A 21,632-nucleotide genomic window follows, 5' to 3' on the forward strand; every position below is an offset into this window, starting at 1 on the left:
GACAGTAATCTAAGTAGGTGAAACTTTATTTCTAAATTGATTCCTTTTAACATTTTTTTCGCTAAGAGTCATAGCTTCACCAAAAATACTCATAGATCAGCAAAAATGCTGATCTGTAAATCTAATAGTACAGTAACTGAACTGAGTAAATAACGTAGGAAGTAATTAATCAAGGGCAAATGTCCTGGCTTCACTCCCAGATCATTTCAGACTTATCAGGCATGGCTGTGCTTATATACTTAACTACTTAATCTTGATCCGAAAATACTGTTGCTGTTGTAGTTTTGCTTTACAACCCGATTTCCACCAAAATGATTTAAAAAAAGAACAAAGGTGAAAGTAGGTGGTAGAGAAAGGTTGTAAAAAAGATTGTCTTCATTATCTTGTTAAGTAGGCAAATTTTCTTTAGACATGAACAAATTTTGCTGCTATTCAACTGTCAAATTATCTTAAAGTGAAAATGTAGGTAAGGTCTAAAATCCATAGCATATCAAAGTGTTTGGTACTGTTCTTAGTAACACATCTCTTCTCTCACTTGCACAGCTATAGGAGCGAAATTACTCTGTGCACTCTTGATATTCCAGTCTGTGTTTGTTTCTGAATCACTGGACTAAATGCCAAAGAGCGAGGAATTCTGGACCACGATTCTGTTCTGGACCACAATTCTGAGTAGTTGCACTGTATGGCTGTTTTCCAAACACCTTGGCTTTGGCCTGAATACCTGAAAGACAATAAAACACCTACAAGTTAGACTTTGTTTTCACATATATATTTAATATAGAGAAGATAGCTTCAATTGATTAATAAATTGAGGTGTCAAGACATATGCATGCTGTGGTAAGGAGCCCTTTTCAAAGGAATTTGTGTACGTATGCACTGGGCGTTCTTCACAATGAGCAAATACTGAAGTGGCATCGTTCGACAGATTATCAGCATGGACTTGTGTTTGCACAACTTCATTTCACATGTAGTCTAGGAATATAACCAGAAGGAGAATTATATCCAAGGTAAGACTATCCTATAGGGCTTTACCTTACAAAATTTATAAGTAGTGAGTATATAACTAATACTCAAAATCATACATTAGCAAAGCTGGAATTTGAACCCAGGCAAGCTGCATCTATAGTCTTAACTTTTTGGAACTTTGGTCATACTCTTCTTATTGCTTATATAGCATAAATTCTGGTCAAGCAGAAATTTATAAGCTTTGTTTACAACCCATTATTTTTTCCTTAAGTCAACAGAAGAGAGATCACTATTAGTATAAAATTACTGAATATCCTAGCACTAACATTATTCTAGAAAATCTAATCACCAGTCCCTTATACGTTGCAGAAAGCTACTTTAATAAGATGAGTGGCTTCAACACTTTCCTGAGAAAAAGTATCCTGTTAAATGGAAGTTTTGCTTTGTAATGGTAAGTAATAAAGCTAAGCTGGTAGAAAAGAGGAAGACTTGGATACTTAGAAGATAACCTAAGATTGTGCATCTAGAGATTATGTGGAAGAGGTTAAGAAAAGATATCTGGAAAAGGTAAGAGGGCTTTAGGGAAAAGGAAATAAGTGACTGAGATGTGAAAACAAAATTTAAGTGTTGGTAAGGCAGGTAAAGAAAGCGAGTTCATAGCAAGCACTGAAAAAAATGTTTAACAGGCATTTTTGGTTGCTGGATTATAGGTAATTGATATCCAAGTTAAAGAAAGTTTTTGAAGAAATTTTGTGAACAGTCTCCCTTTGTAATATAAAGAATTAATCTCAAAACCCACGGATAAAAGTTTGTGTTTTAATGCATTTTTCTGTGTATTTCATACAATGTTTTGTATGAGTAATCTACTTTTCCTCCTGAATAGAACATGTTTCTAGGTTATTAAATATACTGAATTATAATTTTATGGCTATGTAGCAATCTATTGGAGAGATATAATTTTTAAAAAATCCATATTACTAGAAATGTTTGGATATAAATTTTCTGTGTGCATAGCTGATTGCTTCTTCAGATTAAAAGCTTAGGGGCAGAATTTCCAGGTATATGTTAATCTGCTGGAACATGAATGAAAGAAAAATATCTAGAATGAGGCAGAGCGAGACAAAAGTAAAAGGAAAAATGAACTATCCTAAGAGACAGAGCACAAGATGAAAAGGTATAAGATAATATTCATGTAGTCCTACAGCAGAATAGAGAAAAATTGGGGCTGAGGAAATATTTAAACAAATTAACAGCTGGGAATTTCTCCAAGTGTATAGAAGGCATTCAGACACAGTTTTACAAGAGTACTATGAATCTTTTGCATTTGTCAAAATAAAAACAGAGGAAACCAAACCTATGTTTCTGCAGTAAAACTGAAAAACAAGGAGAAAAAGTTGATGGCAGCCAGAGGAAAAACAGATATATTCTTTTCGAAGGGGGTAACCATGAGACAGGGCAGCGACTCAACTCAAGAATAAAGGACGGGAGGTAAAAGGATGGAAAAGGTGCAATATACAAACACTAACCAAAACCAAGATGGTGCGGCTGTAGTAGCGCTATATGTCTAATATACAGCTTCAAGGTATATAACACAAAATTGTTAGAACTGACTAAGTATTTTAATTCAAGATCTCAAGAGCTGGGTGTGGTGGTGCATGCTTGTAATCCCAGTAGTTGGGAGGCTGAGACACGACGATCGCAGGTTCAAAGTTAGCCTCAGCAACTTAGGGAGACCCTGTTTCCAAATAAAAAATAGAATAGGTCTGGGGATATAGCCTGGGGGGAGAAGGCCCCTGGCTTCCATCACCAGTACCATATACATACACACAAATCCTCATATTTGTATTTTCTCTGGCCACAGTGTAATCGACCTAGAAATCTATTATAAAACTCTGGTTGGTTGTGATGGCACACACTAGTGATCTCAGTGTGTGGAGCCTGAAACAGAAGGATTGCTGTTTAAAGGCCAGCCTCGGGACCTTATTTAGGCCCTCCACAACTTAGTGAGACTCTGAAAATAAAAAACAAAATAGGGCTGAGGGTGTAGCTCAGAGGTAGAATGCCCCTGGATTCAATTCTCAGAATCATAATAAATAAATAAAATAAAACAACACTACAAAAACCCGATATTTGAAAATTTTATTTATTTATTTATTTATTTATTTATTTATTTATTTATTTTGGTGGTACTGGGGTTCCTGGAAGCCCTTCTACCTCCGGGCTACACTCCCAACCTATTTTGTATTTTTTTATTTGGAAACGGTCTCTTAAGCCAGCGAGGCTGGCTTTGAACCTGCACGATCCTCCTGTCTCTGCCTCCCAAGCATGGGGATTATAAGCGTGTGCAACCACGCCCGGCCAATATTTGAAAAATTTAAAATGTGCTTCTAAACAGTTTCTGAATAAAGGTGAAAGTCACAATGGAAACTAGAAGTATTTAATACACATATCTAAAACTTGTAGGATTCAGTAAAGCTGCGCTTAGATGAAAAATTATAGTTTTTAGTCTTCAGTACACATATTATTATGGAAAATTAAGTAGACTTAGTTAGATTGGACTTAGTAACATGCAAAAAACTATTATACAGAATATCTCTAATGTATCTTCACTGCAGAGCCAGAGTTCCCTTTTGCTAATAAAATGACTACACTGAATTCTATATTTGGGAAATAAGTATATGAAACTTAGCTATCTCATCTTTCGTGAAAATTCTGAAAACCAGGAATCTAATTTAACTCTTAAGAAGCTAAAAAAAAAGAACAGTAAATAAGAATTTAAATAATAGACATAAATTTAAAAAGAGATCAAACCAGGCAAAGCTGGTTCTTTGAAAAGATTAATAAAAATTAATAAATATCTGATGAAGCTGGTCAAGAAAAAAATGAAAACATAAAAATTACTTGCGATCATATAGAATGGGGTACCAGGAATATTCATTTTTTGTCTTGGGTTATTACATGTTTCATTTGAGATAATGACTTACCCAACTAAAATTTGTTCATTTTTTTTCTGCCCGTTACTATACTTCGACTAAATAGTTTAAAAAATTCAGCGAAAAAACTAATTCAGCACAGCACTTTTTTTTTCTTTTCTTTTTTTTTTTTTTTTTTTTTGGTGGTCCTGGGGGTGGAACCTAGGGGCTTTCTACCTCCAGGCTACACTCCCAGACACATTTTATACTTTATTTGGAAACAGGGTCTCACTAAGTTGCTGAGAGCCTCACTAAGTAGCTGAGGCTGGCTTTGAACCTGCGCGATCCTCTTGTCTCAGCCTCCCAACTGCGGGGATTACAAGTGTGTGCCACCAAGCCCAGCTGGCAAAACACTTTTTTTTTTTTTTTTTTGCGGGTCTGGAGATGGAACACAGGGGCATTTGACCACCAAGCTACAGCCTCTGCCCTATTTTTTATTCTTTGTTTTGAAATTGGGTCTCACTAAGTTGCAGAGGGCCTCACTAAGTAGCTGAGGCTGTCTGCCAACTGCAGTCCTCCGAATTCAGCCTCCTGAATGCTGGGATTACAAGCATGAGCCACCATGCCGGGCTTGGCAGAGCACTTTTTAAGGGTATAAAATTAAGGAAAACAATCACAGCTTTATGAGGCAAGATGTCAACCAGCATATAGTAGCCCTGAGAGCTCCTTTCTTTCCAAGGAGGTGGTCTCTTATCTCAAGTCTCTAATGATAGGGAACATTTGTACTTTATCTGTATATAGCACCAGGTATCCAGGACAGTGTCTGTAATAGCTCCATAGTTCGTTGTAGGATGATTGAAATTTTGTTTTTTAGTTGATTCTGGAATTGGGAAGAAAAACAGAGTCGAGGCAGGAGTTAGGGATGGCATTCACAAATGTTCTTATTATAATATTAGTGTATTTTGTCCAGATCAGGATAAATTTTATTACTTTCAGTTTGAATTATATAATTTTTTACATTATGTTTGCTTGTGTTGTGTGCTACTGGGGACTGAACCTAGGGGCATTCTATCTTTGAGCTATACCCTCAGCTGTATTTATTTATTTTTGTTTTGAAACAGGATCTCACTAGGTTGTGTATTTCATTTTTTTGTTTTGAAACAGGATCTCACTAGGTTGCTGAGACTGGTCTTGAACCTGCGACCCTCCTGTCTCTACTTCCCAAGTACTGGGATTACAGACTTGCCACTATGCTAGGCTTATTTTTACCTTATATACTTTTAAAGTGACTATTAATAAAATCCACACATTGTTTCTTTTTTTGTTTTGTTTTGTTTTACAATATTGAACAATTTATTTTTTAAGTTGTATCCAATAAGTATAGATGTAATATCATGAAGGTTAATTCCAATCTCCTCCTTACATAATAATGGAGATAAAACACTAGAAGTATAAATTGTTTCTATAAAAATATGTAATATAACCTCATTAAAACCTAAAAACAGCCGGGCGTGGTGGCGCACACTTGTAATCCCCGCGCTTGGGAGGTGGAGACAGGAGGATCTCGCAGGTTCGAAGCCAGCCGCGCTGGCTTAAGAGACCCTGTTTCCAAATAAAAATATAAAAAATAGGTCTGGGAGTGAAGCCCCAATACCACAAAAAAAATTTTTCTTTTTAAACCTAAAAACATTAAATTTTCAGCTAAATTTGCACAATCTTAATTTTAAAATTTTATTTTTAAATTAAAGGAAAGTTAATAAATTAGTTATTTTTATCTAAATAAAATTGAAGTTAATTTTATTTATTTATTTTTTTTAATTTTATTTTATTGGTGCACTGTATTCATACATCATAGTGGGATACAAACTTTTGTAGACATACATGCACACATCGCCCAGTCAGCCCCCACCCGATCCCCACCCCATTCTCTCCCCATCCCTCCTTCCCATGCTTGGCTTAGTGGTTGACATCTAGTATTATAGCAATTTATCCAAAATTAAAAATGATAATCTCACATAACAGTTTCATTTGTCTGATACCAAGCTTTTGATGATTTAAAGATAACATTTCAATATTTCTTTTTGCTTTCTTTCTTACCAGAGCATATTTTTTTTCTGTTTTTTTAGGTGAAACTATCATATATTTATATATTTATTTTTCAGAAAAAAAATCTATCCTAATATGGAATATGAATTCTAGATACCCAAAACGATCTTGAAAAAGAACAAAGCTAGCAGATATATATTTTCTGATTTCAAACCATATAAAGCTACAATAATTGAAACAGTGTAGTACTGTTCTAAAGGCAGATATATAAACCATTGGAGTTAAATACAAGCCTAGAGCTAAATTCTTCCCTATATTGTCAAGTTATTTTTGACAAGGTTTCCACGAACATTTGGTGGTGGAAATAATAATCTTTTAACTAAATATTGTTGAAAAATAATAATTACATGGAACACACATTGTTTCTTATTAACTTCAGTAAATATATTAATATAACATAGATTGTTAAAATGGTGGCTGAATATACTTGCTAAATAAAAAAGCAGGTTTGGTATCTATTCTCAATCTGTTTCTCAATGGTTAGTCTTTGTTGTATTAAAATTTTTTGATTTATTTACCCCATTCTTCTCCCAATTGTTGACTAGGTGGCATAATTACAGAAAAATGACATAGGAGGGTGTGCTATATGTTTAATACTTATCTCTTAATGTGTTTGTATTTATCTTATTAAACATATTACTATATGTTTGGGTAAAGTTTGGATGGGTAGCAATGGTAGATCGATGGTCCCAGAAAAGGGCTGATGTCTTGATAGATATACAGCTCCAGCTTGGTAAAGAGGGAAACTGGCAGAGAATTGACAATTCTATCATCATGCAAAAAAGTGTTCTCAAAGTCATGTAATCATTCTATAAATATTTACTGAATTTCTTAAATTAGAAAAATAATGTTCAAGGCACTGGTAATACAATGTATGAAGAAGTTAGATATGATCCTTGCTATCATGGAACTTACATTCTAATGTGAGAGACAGACATTAAGTCAATTACACAATTATTTCATGACAATTGTGAGGAGTGCTACAGAAGCATCTGCACTATGAAAACATAGAGGATGTGTGACGGATGAGAGCATACAATTATGGAGCCATATAACTAAGGGGAAAGATGTTCAAGCTGATTTTTAAAGGAAAAAGACCTAATTGGTGACAATGGGGAACTGAGCAAAGTCTTGTTGGTAGAAAGAAACAGTATGTCCCAGAACTGAAAAGATCAGCGTCACATGTAAAAATGAGCAGAAGGCCTTAAATAGGGCTGGTGTGCATGCAGAGACAGGCAAATTATGTTAACAATTTTATTCCTTATCTGTATAAATTCAGACTATCATTAAAGAGTTTTGAGAGCCCACTCCAATGTAGGAAGCAGGTTAGTATTGTAGAAAGAGTATTGTTCTGGCAATTGGACCCAGGGTACCGGATTACAGACCCTTAAGGAAACTGACCTTCTAGATAAGCTTCCTCAGGCATAAATTATGGGTTTGGACAAGATGAACACTAAGGTTTCCTTCACCTCTAAAGTTCTACAAATGTCTCTGTATATTCAAAGCAAAAATGTCAGATGTAGGTCACGTGACTTCTTGGAGAGCTTTTTTCCCCTAGATCTAGAAATGAACAACTTTTAGCTCTAATTATGAGCTATAATTTAACCTTTGTAATGGTGATAGGACTTAAGTTTGACTATCTCAAAGAAAGCTTGTAAGTTTTCAAGATGGGAAGTGAATAAAGAAGGGAGTGGTAAGCTGGGCGTGGTGGCCCAGGCTTGTAATCCCAGCATTTGGGAGGCTGAGACCCGAGGAGAGTGGTTTGAGGACAGCCTCAGCTACTTAGTGAGGCCCTCTGCAATTTAGTGAGACCCTGTTTCAAAATAAGAATAAAATATAGGACAGGAGTTGTAGCTCGTAGGTCGAATGCCCCTGGGTTCCATCACCAGACCCACAATAAATAAATAAATAAATAAATAAACAAATAAACAAATAAAAAATAAAAAACAAAGGGAGTAGTAACCAAATGAAAAATCCATGCAATCAATATCTATTAAGAATTAGAAACACAGGCAGAGGAAGGCAAGGTTGGGAAAATCAGCTCACTAGAAACATTTCATGTAAAGATACCTAGTGTTGGCTAAAAAGAAATTTAGGAGCCGGTCCTGGTGGCACACACCTGTCATCTTAGTTCTTGGGAGGCTGAGACAGGAGGATGGCAGGTTTGAGGTCAGCTTCAACAATACAGCAAGACTATAGTTCAAAATAAAAAATAAAATTGGACTGGGGTTGTAGCTCTGAAGTAGAATGCCCCTGGGCACAATCCCTCACACACACACACACACACACACACACACACACACACACACACACACACACAAAACTTGGTGCTAGGAAGGGGTTATTAGCAGACCTCATTTTCAATCAGTAGCTTCATGGCATCCTTCCCTATCATTTTTGACACGTATAATTAACGTTCTCCAAACTTATGCAATATATTATGCAGTTTCAAGCATCCCAATACTTGATATTTGCTCAAATTAAACCCTTTCGGGAGCAGCGAGCAAAGTAGCCCTATATTCTGAAGGACTTGTGTGTTTATGTAGAAGAAATCAACTGGGTCACTTTATTCCAAAATGTTAATGCTAAATAGGAACTTTGGAAGTCGCCTCTGAAGCACACTCCTTATGGACGAGAAAACAGAAACCTTCGAGGTGAGGTGCCTTTCCCAATGATACTAAGTTGAGAAACCTGGCCACGGTCGGGGGTCTTTCCAAGAGTCCGTGGACTCAGGTCTCGGGTTACCTGTGAAGCCGCCTCCTTCGTGGCCCGGAGGCGCGCACTGGAGGGTGGGTCCGGGGCAGCCTCGGCCTGCCTGGCTGCCTGGAGCTTTCTTCCCTCTTCTTCCCGCTGGGGTGCTGGGGCGACACCTGGTGCAGAGTGGGCACCGCGCGGACCACGAGCCGCAGGTGCTGGGAGGAGCTCAGGTTCTTCTAGCTAACCCATGGACCTGAAGCAGGCCGGGCCGCAGTGGTCAGCGCGGATGACTGAGCGGTCCCCGCACCGCCGGGCCCGCGCGGCAGCTGCTGCAGGGCGGGTCCTCGGGGATACGGGACAGACTCCCCAGACATGGCTGGAGCCGGGATGGGCGGGCCCCCTACACCTGTGGGCTCCAGGTCGGGCTGTTTCCTTCCCTGCCTCTGGCCACCGGCAGCTACGAGCTGGGGCTCCAAATAGGAGGCTCCTTTGATACCTTTCTCTCCCCTTGCTCTTCTTCCTCCTGACGATGCTCCCCCGGAGCCCGCAGACACCCGCAGTGGGATACAAATTTCCCGCGCGCGGTGCTGAGACGGGCCTGAAAAAAAGAGCGGACCGGAAGTGGCGGTTGTCATGGCCACCAGTGTGGCCAGCCTCTTCCCCATCTGAGCCTCCTCCCAAGACTCCTGCTCGGTTTTGACGAGACCAGGGACACGGAACGAGGATGTGCTGACGCCCTGGCGCCCACAAATACAACCAGAGGTTATATCGATTATTTGGACCAGTCGGTTTGGGAGTGGACCAGACCGGAAATGGTAGTTACTATGGTAACCCCTGAGCGGGTTGCCTGGGAGATGACCCCTTGTGGTCTCTGAATCTCTGCTGTAGCGTCACCTCGAAGGCAGATCTACATCCCGAACTGTCTCCTGCCATGATTCCCGGGAAATACCGCTCTGTTTCTGGCCGGGCTGCAAACAACGTAGGTTGGGCCTTCCTACTTTCTTTTTCTTCTCTTTGGTATTGTCCTTTCTGACTGGCGTCTTTGTCCTAGGTGATGGGCTGGATTACTGAGACCGGGATCACCAGGTCTCCTCATGCTATTGTCTGACAGAGGCTTGAGGTTCGCGGGCTGGACCAAGGCACTCGGAGAGTATTTAATACTGTATGATGGTTATTCAAAATCTTTCCAGGATCTGGCCTCCCAGAAGGTGGAGCTGGTCTGCTGTGAAAGGCCGAGGTTCATTTAAATTCTTTTTTAATAGTCAGTTCCTTTATCCTTTCTTTCTTCCCTATTTATGTATTCTTTTTTCTATTTTTATTGATAAAATATTCTGTTAGACATTTTCTCCTTTACCCGTACTATTGCTTTATTTATTTAGACCTGAAATGTCAAGTGTTGAAAGCCTAAGATACTAAGTGGAGGGTTAACTTGGTGCCGACATTTTGAAAAATCGGTGAAACCTTGTAATTCTTAGCAGTGATTTTTATTGATTTCAGCAAATCCTCAAATTGTTACCACAAACAAACAAAAATGTAGTATTCTGTTGTATTCTAATTTTTTGGTGATAGCTTTATTTATACTATTGGGGGGAGTCTGTGTATGTATATGAATTAAGAACCTATTTTATGATTTTGTTTCTGCATTTTAGGTGAACTGTGGGCTTCATCTGGTTATTCAAACGTCATCTCTTCCTGAGAAAAACAAAGTAAGATTTAGGAATATTGATATTTAAATTGAAGTTAATTTTAAAATATTTTACACAAATAGTATGATTTAAAGAGTAGAAATCCTTTTTATAATTGATGGTATGTCATAGTTTAATTGGGAAAATTTTTCTTTCTTAATAGGGTAAGATGGCATCTTAGAATGGATAAAATGTGGTCATTTGGGAGGGTATAACAACACATGCCACTTAAAATCAGGGAAGAAAAACTAGGTTAACAGTGGAAATATGCTAGGCTTAATGTTACTTAACATGCTTTCATACTGCTACGAACATGAGATTTTGTTTTCCTATACTATTTGCCCATATCTCTGGCATTTTCCGAATTTCTGACTCTTACTTGGTTTTTGAGATTTTTGAGGTAAATATGTATTTCTTTTCCTCCTATCTCACTTCAGCACTCAAACCCACCTCCACTCAAACCTACGCCACTGTTTCAAGACACAATGTGGTTTTTCCTATAATTGAATTGGATACCTCCAGTCATCACAATTCAGTTATTAAATATATGTCATTGGAAGAAAAGGGCAGAGTTTTCAGATAACAGGATAAGAAAGATAGGAAAGGGTAGAGTAGGGTGGATGGAAGGGGCATTAGTCATCATGTAGGCAGCAGTTGATTATATGATTATGAAAATGGTGAACACTTGGAAAATAGACCATTTGATCATCTCCAATAAACACCACTTAGCTAAATTAATTGAAAATATTCCTTATTATAACTGAGCATAATGGAATCCTTCCAAAGCTTTCCTAATTGATTTTGCTGTACAAATCTCATTCTACCGTTATCATGTTTCTAGGAATTTTGTGTCTCATCCCAAACCTTTCCAAACATTCACTTTTTTGTGTGTGGACATATTTAATGGGAAAATACCATTAGCTCATATAGTTGATAAGGATATAACACAAATGCTAATGTAATTTCCACAGCATGGATGAAGGAGAAGTTTCATGATTTTTGGAAAAATAAATGATTAAGGAACTTTTGGTGGCTAAGCATAAGAGGTTGTTTTGGTTTTGTTTTTCTTGATCCTCCTACCAGATAATTATTTAAAATCAATATAGTAAAAATCATTCTTAGAAGGTTTGAACACAAACTTTTATTATGCTATAGTTGGGCATTTGAAGAAATTTTAATTATCAAAATAAAGTGATTTTTCCCAATATGATTTAATTTTATTGTGTGCTTTTTTTTTTCGGCACTGGGGATGGAACCCAGATGCATTCTACCTCCAAGCTACACCCCAGCCCTATTTTTTATTCTTTATTTAGAAACTGGGTCTCACGGAGTTGCAAAGGGCCTCACTAAGTAGCTGAAGCTGTCCTTGAACCGCGATCCTCCTGTCTCAGCCTCCCAAATGCTGGGATTACAAGCATGAGCCACCACACCTGGCTTATTCTGTGCTTTTTATTGAGTAAATGATTCTTTTAATCATTGAATTTGTGGTTTTGGTGTGGAGAGATAAGAAATGCTTCAGATTGGAGTGTGTTTTCATCTTATTTTATGAAATCGACTGATTTTATGGTGACCAAATACACATGACAAAATTCCCTATTTAAGCCATTCTAAAGTGTACAACTGAGCTAGGTGTGGTGGACATGCTTGTAATTCTAGTACTTGGGCAGCTGAGACAGGAGGATCTCAGGTTCGCGGCCAGCCTCAAGTACTTAGTGAGGCCCTCCGCAACTTAGTGAGATCCTGTTTCAAAATAAAGAATAAAAAATCGGGCTGGGGTTGTAGCTCAGAGGTAGGATGCCCCTGGGTTCAATTACCAGTATTGCAAGAAAAAAAAGTGTACAACTCAGAGGCATTAACACACTGTTGAGCAATCATTATCTCTATCCTGTTTAAGAACTTTTTCATCACTCCAGATGGAATAATTAAAAAGTTGATCTCTATTCCACCTTTACCCCAAACCTCTGGAAGCCCCAAATATGCTATCTTTTTCTATGGATTTGACTATTGTGGATATTTCATAGAAATGGAACCATACAATATGTGGCCCTTGGTGTTTGGCTTCTTTCACTTGCAGATATTTTCAAAGTTCACCCGTGTACTAGCATGTAATTAATTATTATCTGTTATTTTATAATCATCTTCTTAAATAATGTTTTTCTTAAATAATGTTTTTCAGGTTGAATTCAAGCTCAATAGAGAAACACCATCATTTTCTGGTAGACTCTTACAACATGACCTTGAAAGAAACTACTCAAGTCGACAAGGTATTGTCAGTGAGCAGAGAGCTGAAATAGTCCATTTTCTCTGAATAATAGTAATTGTTTAATAATGTTGAATTTCTAAATCCAGATAAACTTGAATTAAAAATAAAATGGTTCATCAGTTACCAAAATGGTTTGGCATTTGTTTAAATCAGAATTTATTTTATATGTGTTAGCATAGTAGATTATTTCCAACACAGGAAAAGACTGTTTTTATTTTAGTTTGAGGGTAGGCTATACTAAAGAATGTGGAAGAATGTTCCAAATACTGTATTAGATTAGAACAAAAGGCTAATTAGTGAACATAAGAGCATGGGACACATGACATTCTTAGTGTTCCCATCCATTTTCCCATTCTAATTTTGTAGGTCTTGGACAGGATTTGGAAATGTACATTTTCATAATTCCACAAACGATTCTGATATATGTGGTTTATAAGCCACCTCTTGACAAATACTGCCTAATATGATCTAGTAATATTTCTGAAATATAATTTTCAAATGAAGGAAAAAATTTCCTTTAGCACACTTGAGTCATAGTTGGTTGTTATCTGTGATGTGCTGGTGTTTTAACACTACAAAGTCCTTACCGCACTGCTTCTACCTCCTAGGAGTTTGTATGAGAGGGCTGGTCAGTAGAAGCTCCTCTGTCCATTTCATCACTGTGTGGACATAAGGTGATTTTGAATATTGATTCATTTTTTTCTTTTTACTTTTGGTACTTCAGGGCATTCCTTTTGGGCCTTTCAAAGATGACCTGTACTTTTTAAATGTATATTCTACACTCTTGTCTTCTCTGTGACAAGATCCTCATTTGATAGGTCCTAAATACATATCTTGTAGTCTCCATTGTGTCTCCTTCATAGTTCTAGGCCATTTCATGCAAAGAAGGCCACACAACTTACAACTATTATCATTACTTTTTTATTCAACTTTCTACCTCAAGGAGCATAAAACTTTGGGAAAATTGTAAATAAAATTTTATCACAAAAAGTTTGGGGACCTCTATCTAATGAACTACACCCTGATACCTAGCTATTATAATTAATTTTACCATTTCTTATTTTCTAAAATTAATCAAACATCATAATATGTCAGTACAAATTTGTTAGTGGTGCTATCAGTTAAAAGTAAAGAAACTTCTTGTAATCCCAGTACTTGGGAGGCTGAGACAAAGAATGACACAGGTTCAAAGCCAGCCTCAGCTACTTAATGAGGCTCTCAGCAACTTAGTGGGACCCTATTTCCAAATAAAACATAAAATAGGTCTAGAAGTGTAGCCAGGAGGTAGAAAAGCCCCTGGGTTCCATCCCTAGTACCACAAAGATACAAAAAAAGGAAAGAAACTTGATATTTTATTTCAGCTAGTTAGTTGAAAATGTGATGTTTTTTCTTTTGGGCTTTTTGGAATATCAATAGTTAATCCCTCTTACCTTAAGGTTTTATAAGATTCCAGGGAATACTGTACAATAAAATCTTAGTTAACCTGATCTTTTTTTTTTAAATTTATTTTTTTTAATTTTATTTTATTGGTGCACTGTATTCATACATCATAGTGGGATACAAACTTTTGTAGACATACATGCACACATCGCCCAGTCAGCCCCCACCCGATCCCCACCCCATTCTCTCCCCATCCCTCCTTCCCATGCTTGGCTTAGTGGTTGACATCTAGTATTATAGCAATTTATCCAAAATTAAAAATGATAATCTCACATAACAGTTTCATTTGTCTGATACCAAGCTTTTGATGATTTAAAGATAACATTTCAATATTTCTTTTTGCTTTCTTTCTTACCAGAGCATATTTTTTTCTGTTTTTTTTTTAGGTGAAACTATCATATATTTATATATTTATTTTTCAGAAAAAATCTATCCTAATATGGAATATGAATTCTAGATACCCAAAACGATCTTGAAAAAGAACAAAGCTAGAAGATATATATTTTCTGATTTCAAACCATATAAAGCTACAATAATTGAAACAGTGTAGTACTGTTCTAAAGGCAGATATATAAACCATTGGAGTTAAATAAAAGCCTAGAGCTAAATTCTTCCCTATATTGTCAAGTTATTTTTGACAAGGTTTCCACGAACATTTGGTGGTGGAAATAATAATCTTTTAACTAAATATTGTTGAAAAATAATAATTACATGGAAAAGAATAAAATTGGACCCTTACCTAATCCCACATACAAGTATTAACTCAAAATAGATAAAAGACCTAAATATAAATCTTAAGACTATAAACTTTTAGAAGAAAATCTGGGTCATAAAACCTCACCACATTGAAATTGGCAGTGATTTCTTGGATATGATTTCAATGGCACAGGCAACAGAAGAATATACAAACTCCCTAAAAAATAAAAAAAAAATTGTATATCCAAAGACAATGTAAACAGAGTTAAAAGTTACTAACAGAATTGGATAAAATATTTCCAAATGCTATATCTGAAGGTATATTAATATTCCAACTAGAAATTCTAAAAATTAACAACAATAAAGGCAAACAATACAATTTAGAGATAGGTAAAAGACTAACATAAATAATGAATCTCCACAGATAACCAATCTTAGTTGTCTGTTGGATGGAAAATCTTGTTTCTCTGGTTCTGGTGTGTGTTACCTATTTCTTCTTTGTAGTTAATCTCTTTGAGTATTTTCTCTAGCGCTGGTTTTGAAGACATAAATTCCTTCAGTTTCTGTTTGTCATGGAAGCTTCTTATTTCTCCATCTAATTTAATAGAAAGTTTTGCTGGGTAGGAAATTTTTGGCTGGAAGTTGTTTTCTTTCAGAGTTTGGAATATGTTACTCCAAGCCCTTCTGGCTCTCATGACTTGGTTTGGGAAGTCTGGAGTGATTCTAATTGGTTTGCCTCTGAATGTCACTTGGCCCTTTGTTTTTGTTGCCTTTAAGATTTTCTGCTTGGCTTCCACATTGGTCATTTTGACAATTATGTGGCGTGGGGATCCTCTTCTCCGATCCTGTCTAAAGGGAGTTCTATAAGTTTCCTGGATCTGTGTATCAACCTCTTGCTCTATATTTGGAAAATTTTCTGCTATTACTTCCTTGAAGAGATTGTTGATCCCTTTGGTTTCACTTTCTTTTCCCTCCTCTATTCCAATTATTCTTAGGTTAGCTCTCTTAAGAAGGGCCCATATTTCTTCAATGTCAGATTCCTGCTGTCGGATATTTTTTTCTAGATTAGAAACTATGCGTTCATTTTTGGATTGCTCATCTTCTAAGAGCGAGATTCTGTTCTCCATGTGGTCTAATCGGTTGTTTGTGCTTTGAATTGAGGCCTTTACTTCATTAATTGCATCCTTTATCTCTTTTTGGCTCTCTCTGAGTTCTTTTCGAAGCACCTCTATTATTTCTACAGTTATTTTCCTGATTTGATCTTCTAGAAATCTCTGATTTTCTGTTTTATCGGGTTCTGATGTTGTGGGGTTGTGCATATTCATTACTCCAGTGTTATTCCTCTTTCCCATGATTTCGGAGGTTTGTGCCTTCTCTGGGTTCTTCCCTTGGGTCACTATGGCTTCACTTAAGGTGCTCTGGATCTCGAGTCTGTATTATCTCAGACCCCACTACTGGGTTGTATCACAGAGTCTCCGACCCAGGGAGTCGATAGAGGCTGCTTTAAACTATGGGGGGTGCCAGGTTGCACGCTCTCCTATGGTGTGATATCTCTGCCACCACCACTCCCTCACTGGGTCCAGTCCCAGGAGGTACAGTACTGGGATTTCTCCTCTGTGGCCCGCAATTTGACTCACTGTTCTTGAGTACGCAGATGTAGCTGTACTGGACTCGTTGAATTCACTGCTGCTGCCGCCGCCGGTAACAATATGGCGCCGCTGCCACGCCCTCGGCCGTGAGGCTGGCGTATTTTTTCTTCTCTGGTTTTGATTTCCACTCTGAATCCCTGCAGCGTGTGCTGAGCTCGGTCACTGGGAGCTTTAAATGCTCTCTGCGCCAAAAGATCCCGCCTGGCTGTTCCGCAGCGGCTCACCTCGGCTTGCTGTAGCCGTCCGTTGAGTTCGCCACTGCCGCCGGCAGTATGGCGCTGCTGCCGCGTCCTCGGGCACGTGTGTCTCCTCTGTGGCCCTGAGCTCTGTTCTCAGTCCGCTTTCTCTCTGGAGCCTGGTGGTTTTTTTGTTTTTCTGGTGATGGTGTTTTCTGGCTGTGAAAGGCGCTGGTTTTGTGGTAATGGAGATTGGTTGTTAGCGGGGCTCTTAAGCCCCGCTTTTCTTGGTCGCCATCTTCCCGGAAGTGTGTTAACCTGATCTTAATTGAATAAGTCCCTTAGTTAAGAATTTTTAAATATGTGTGTGGAGGGAAAAGGCAGTGGTTGCCTCCTATGATCATGAAAAATCACTGGAAAGTCTCAATCATAATTTTGGTTACAAAAAATATCAAAGATAAGGCTGAGTGGAGACACACATATAACGCGATGTTCTGTACTATCCAGCCAGCCAGCTACCCAGTGTCTATCTACCTACTCGTGTGTCAATCACCTTTGTTATAGAGAACAGCATGGTAAACATCTTACCAACCATAGACCATTGCGCCTTTTAACACACTGAGATAGTACTTATGAAATAATTAATTCTGAATTTTTATACTAAAATGCAAGAATGTCTGATTTTTTTTGGTGGTACTGGGGTTCCTGGAAACCCTTCTACCTCCAGGCTACACTCCCAGACCTATTTTATATTTTTATTTGGAAACAGGGTCTCTTAAGCCAGCGCAGCTGGCTTTGAACCTGCGCGATCCTCCTGTCTCCACCTCCCAAGCGCAGGGATTACAAGTGTGCGCCACCACGCCCAGGAAGAATGTCTGATTTTAATAGCAATAACATACACAGAATAGATTTCCAATCAGCCTTAGTAAACTGGAAAGGTAACTAATTTATATGATTGCATACTGAATTTAGATTCTGCCAAGAATATGAAGAATATGAAATGAGGTCCAAGGAGCTTTCATATTTAATTGAGAAGATAAGGGCTACAATGTATGGTAAATTAAATGGTGATATAAGAAACAATATCAGAGGAAATGTTTCAATTTAAAAATTTCCACATAGCAATGAAGTTTATATGTGGATTATTGTGTGTGTGTGTGTGTGTGTGTGTGTGTGTGTGTGTGTGTGTGTGTGACACCAGTGATTGAACCCAGGGGGTATTCTACCTTCCAGCTACACCCCCAGCCCTATTTTATTTTTGATTTTTTGAAAAAGGGTCTCACTACGTTGTAGGGGCCCTCACTAAATGGCTGAGGCTTACCATGAACCTTTGGCCCTCCTGTCTCAGCCTCCCAAATACTGGGATTACAAGTGTGTGCTACCACACCCGGCATTATATGTAGTGTGTGTGTGTGTGTGTGTGTGTGTGTGTGTGTGTGTGTGTGTGTTCCTGGTGATTGAACACAGGGGTGTTTTACCTCTGAGCTATACCACCAGTTTTTTTTTTTTTATTCAGAAACTGGTTTAACTAAGTTGCTAAAGATCTCACAAAATTGCCTTGAATCTGTGATTCTTCTGTCTCAGCCTTCCAAATACTGGGATTACAAGCATGGGCCACCATACCTAGTTTATATCTGAATCTATCTATCTATCTATCTATCTATCTATCTATCTATCTATATTGTGTGTGTATTCTATGACCTTTCTACCTAATCAGTTTTGCCTCTTTATGTTTAATATAAAGTGTATATCACACTGATTGTAAGCTCGTTGCCAATAGGATTATCATTATAAATTTTGCATATGGGCTGGAAAGTGTGACGATAAAATTATTTAATTCACTGAGTATAAGTGCAATTTATTTTTTGATTTTTTTGCCTCTATATTCCAGGTCTTATAAAGCTTAAGTCTACTCCTTAAATTCAGGGTTGGCTTGAAGTCTAAAGAGAAATTGAGGTTGTCTATTATCTTTCATTTTTTCTCTGTCATCTTTAGCTGACCAGTTATCTTTAATGAGTTAATCCTCATACTGCAGTTAATCCTTAGACTGTTGTTTGTTTTTTAACCATCTGAGTTTTGATTCCAAATCAATTTCTTGAATCATGGTAGAGTGGGTTTCCTGCCAGCAGGTGGCCATGCCGTAAGATCAGCTTATTGGAGAAGCATTCTGAAAGCTTGTATTCTAGAACATCATTATTAGTTGTCTTGGTATTTCGTGCTGTTCAGAAAAGCATGATGTGAGCACTAATTATTTTTTTTCAAGAAGCTAGGCAGTAGATACTTTGGTTCAAACTTTGCAGACCTAAAGAAGCTAGTAGTACCACTGCTTTTAAGCTTTTTTTTGGGGGGGGGTACTGGGGATGCAACCCAGAGGCATTGTATCTCCAAGCTATACCACCAGCCTACTTTCCAGTCTTTTTATTTTTTTGAAACAAGGTCTCACTGAGTCGCGAAGGGCCTGGCTAAGTAGCTGAGGCTGTCCACGAACTGCGATCCTCCTGTCTCAGCCTCCCAAGTGCTGAGATTACAAGTGTGTGCCACCACGTCCGGCTGCTTTATAGCTTCTTAATGTGGTCTCTGTAGAACTTGATTTTAAGTTATTAGCACAGTGTCCGATGGCCGCCGAAGTGCGTGTTAGCTTCCTAGATTTGGTTTTCCTCTTTTCCTCTTCAGCCTATTGGTTCAAGGTTAACCTACTGGTTAGTTTAAGCACCACAATGGCATGGTGACCTCAAGCTCTAGTTTTCTGCTTGTTATCCCTTCAAGCATTTTCACATCAATTGCTGCTTTCAGTAGATTTGCTCTTGGTAGAGGGAAATAATGTTAGATTTCCTCTGACATTCAAATGGTCATCTTTGACCCATTACCCAAATCTTACCTTATTTTATGGAATTTCTGATAATGTCTTCTTGTTATTTATATGAAGAATGTCTATATTTCTCTAGTTATTTAGGATATTTCATAATATCTACCTCCCCCTAAACTCATCTGTAACTATCTTCATTAAATGATAGATATACATACAAATATGTTGTTCTTTCTTATTTTCCATTTTGTGTATAATGTTCTATTTAGTTTATTAGCTTCATATGTGTTTACCAACTAACTTAAAAGTTCCTTAGCTAGACATGGTTGTGCACGCCTGCAATCCTTGTGCTTGGGAGGCTGAGGCAGGAGGATCACAGGTTCCAGGATAACAGCAATGTAATGAGACTCTCAGTAACCTAGTGAGACCCTGTTTCAAAATAAAATATAAAATAAGGCTGGGGGTATAACTCAGAGGTAGAATATCTCTGGGTTCAACCCTTATTACCACAAAATAAAATATAAAAAAAGTTTCTTAATATCAGGGACACCATCTAACCAAGTGCCTATAAGCCTCACACAGGGTTCCATTTACCCTGAAGACCCTAACTACAAGTATACTAGATTTTTTGACATCCATTTGGTATCTTTGCAGTATCCTCTATTAATAGTAGCCAAACACAGGAAGAAAAAGTAATGGGGCAAGGTTCACATCTGCTATCCCAAACTGCTTTCTGTGTATTTCCTATAGCAAAATCATGTATTGTGTAGCTTTGTGATAAACTTTTTGATATTTTGAAGGAGATGGAAGAGTAATAAGTCCTTCGCCTCGTAATAAATCATCATGCATCTCATCCACATCAAACGTGACAGAACTATGTGGTCTGGAAATGAAAACTGCCACGAGCTCCTTATCAGCATTTGGAGATTCTTCCATTCAGACACCTTCAAAGTCCAGAATCCGGCAGGGCTGTCATAGTGCTGGCCCAAATGTATCTGGTAATGAGGGACTATCATCTCAGTTATAGGAGTTATAGGAGAGTTAAAATTTAGAATGAGGAGTTAGAATTATTAAAGGGATAAAGACAGGACTAGCGTAGTTCTGTATTTTCAGCCTATCCTATCTGTAAGGCAAGGGCAAAATTACTTGGCTTACACAGGACGCGTAGTTTAGGTTTGAGGAGGAAAGGTACAAACTTAAATTTAGTAATTAATTTTAAGTATGGAAAGTTCCTAGGAAAGATATTCGTAGGTGCCAAAGTTCTCCAAATAGAAGGTGACTTTGGTTTCAAGATTTTAAAGATGTGTCTTAATCAAGTGATTTGTGTATCATTTTCAATAGGTGATCATATTAATTTGGTGAGCTCATCAATGCCATCATTTCCTATTCTCCACCGTTCTTCTGAAGAGAAAATTCTTTATTCAGACAGGTTGACCCTAGAAAGGTGAGGACAATTTCTTTTTTCTGTTTTGACTAGGAAATATATAGATATAAGATTTGAAAAATGTGAAAGTCATCCCACCCCTCCTCCTGTCCCCCAGCTACCCAATTCTCCTACCTAACTAACATACTTTATACCATTTAAAAAAAAATTTTATCAGCGGGGCGTGCTGGTGTACTCTTGTAATCCCAGTATTTAGGAGGGTGAGACAGGAGGATCCAGGCTCATGGCCAGACTCAGCTACTCAGTGAAGCTCTCTGCAACTTAGTGAGACCCTATTTAAAAATAAAGAAAAAATTGGGCTGGGGGTGTAGCTCAGAGGTAGAATACCCCCCTGGGTTCCATCCCCAGCACTGCAAAAAAAAAAAAAAAAAAAAAAAAATATATATATATATATATATATATATATATATATATATATCCTTTCAGAGGTGTGGTGAGGTAATATGTGTGTATATATATTATATATTTAAAAGGATTTATATATATACATAAAAGAATTTGACTATATAGCAATTCTAAAATATGATTGTTAGCTTTGTGTTACTATAACAAAACACCTTAGACAACAAACTTAAAGAGAGGAAAGGCTTATTTTGTCTTACAATTTTGAAGGTTTTTTTTTTTTTTTTTTTTTTTGTGTGTGTGTGTGTGTGTGTGTGTGCTACTGGGGGTGGAACCCAGGGTCTTTTCTACCTCCAGGCTATACTCCCAGACCTATTTTATACTTTATTTGGAAACAGGGTCTCACTAAGTTGCTGAGAGCCTCACTAAGTAGCTAAGGCTGGCTTCGAA

General features: G+C 37.6%; 1 protein-coding gene across 6 annotated transcripts in view; it reads left to right on the top strand.

Annotated features, from left to right (window-relative positions):
- Window positions 1–9,612: 9,612 nt before the first annotated feature.
- LRRC49 (leucine rich repeat containing 49) overlaps window positions 9,613–21,632 on the top strand; it is a gene marked incomplete at both ends in the record, with an annotated part of 138,208 nt that continues 126,188 nt past the window's right edge. Inside the window, 5 exons of one of the 6 annotated variants that reach the window (XM_080690794.1) lie at window positions 9,613–9,660; window positions 10,331–10,387; window positions 12,543–12,639; window positions 20,197–20,394; window positions 20,738–20,840. In XM_080690794.1, coding sequence (XP_080546920.1) covers window positions 9,613–9,660; window positions 10,331–10,387; window positions 12,543–12,639; window positions 20,197–20,394; window positions 20,738–20,840 — 503 coding nt within the window. Of the gene's footprint in view, window positions 9,661–10,330; window positions 10,403–12,542; window positions 12,640–20,196; window positions 20,395–20,737; window positions 20,841–21,632 lie in introns of all 6 variants that reach the window. The other 5 variants (XM_080690796.1, XM_080690795.1, XM_080690797.1 and 2 more) reach the window with 5 other exon arrangements.

The sequence above is a fragment of the Muscardinus avellanarius genome (assembly GCF_963383645.1).
Source record: "Muscardinus avellanarius genome assembly, chromosome: 3".
In the NCBI taxonomy this organism is placed as follows: domain Eukaryota; kingdom Metazoa; phylum Chordata; class Mammalia; order Rodentia; family Gliridae; genus Muscardinus; species Muscardinus avellanarius.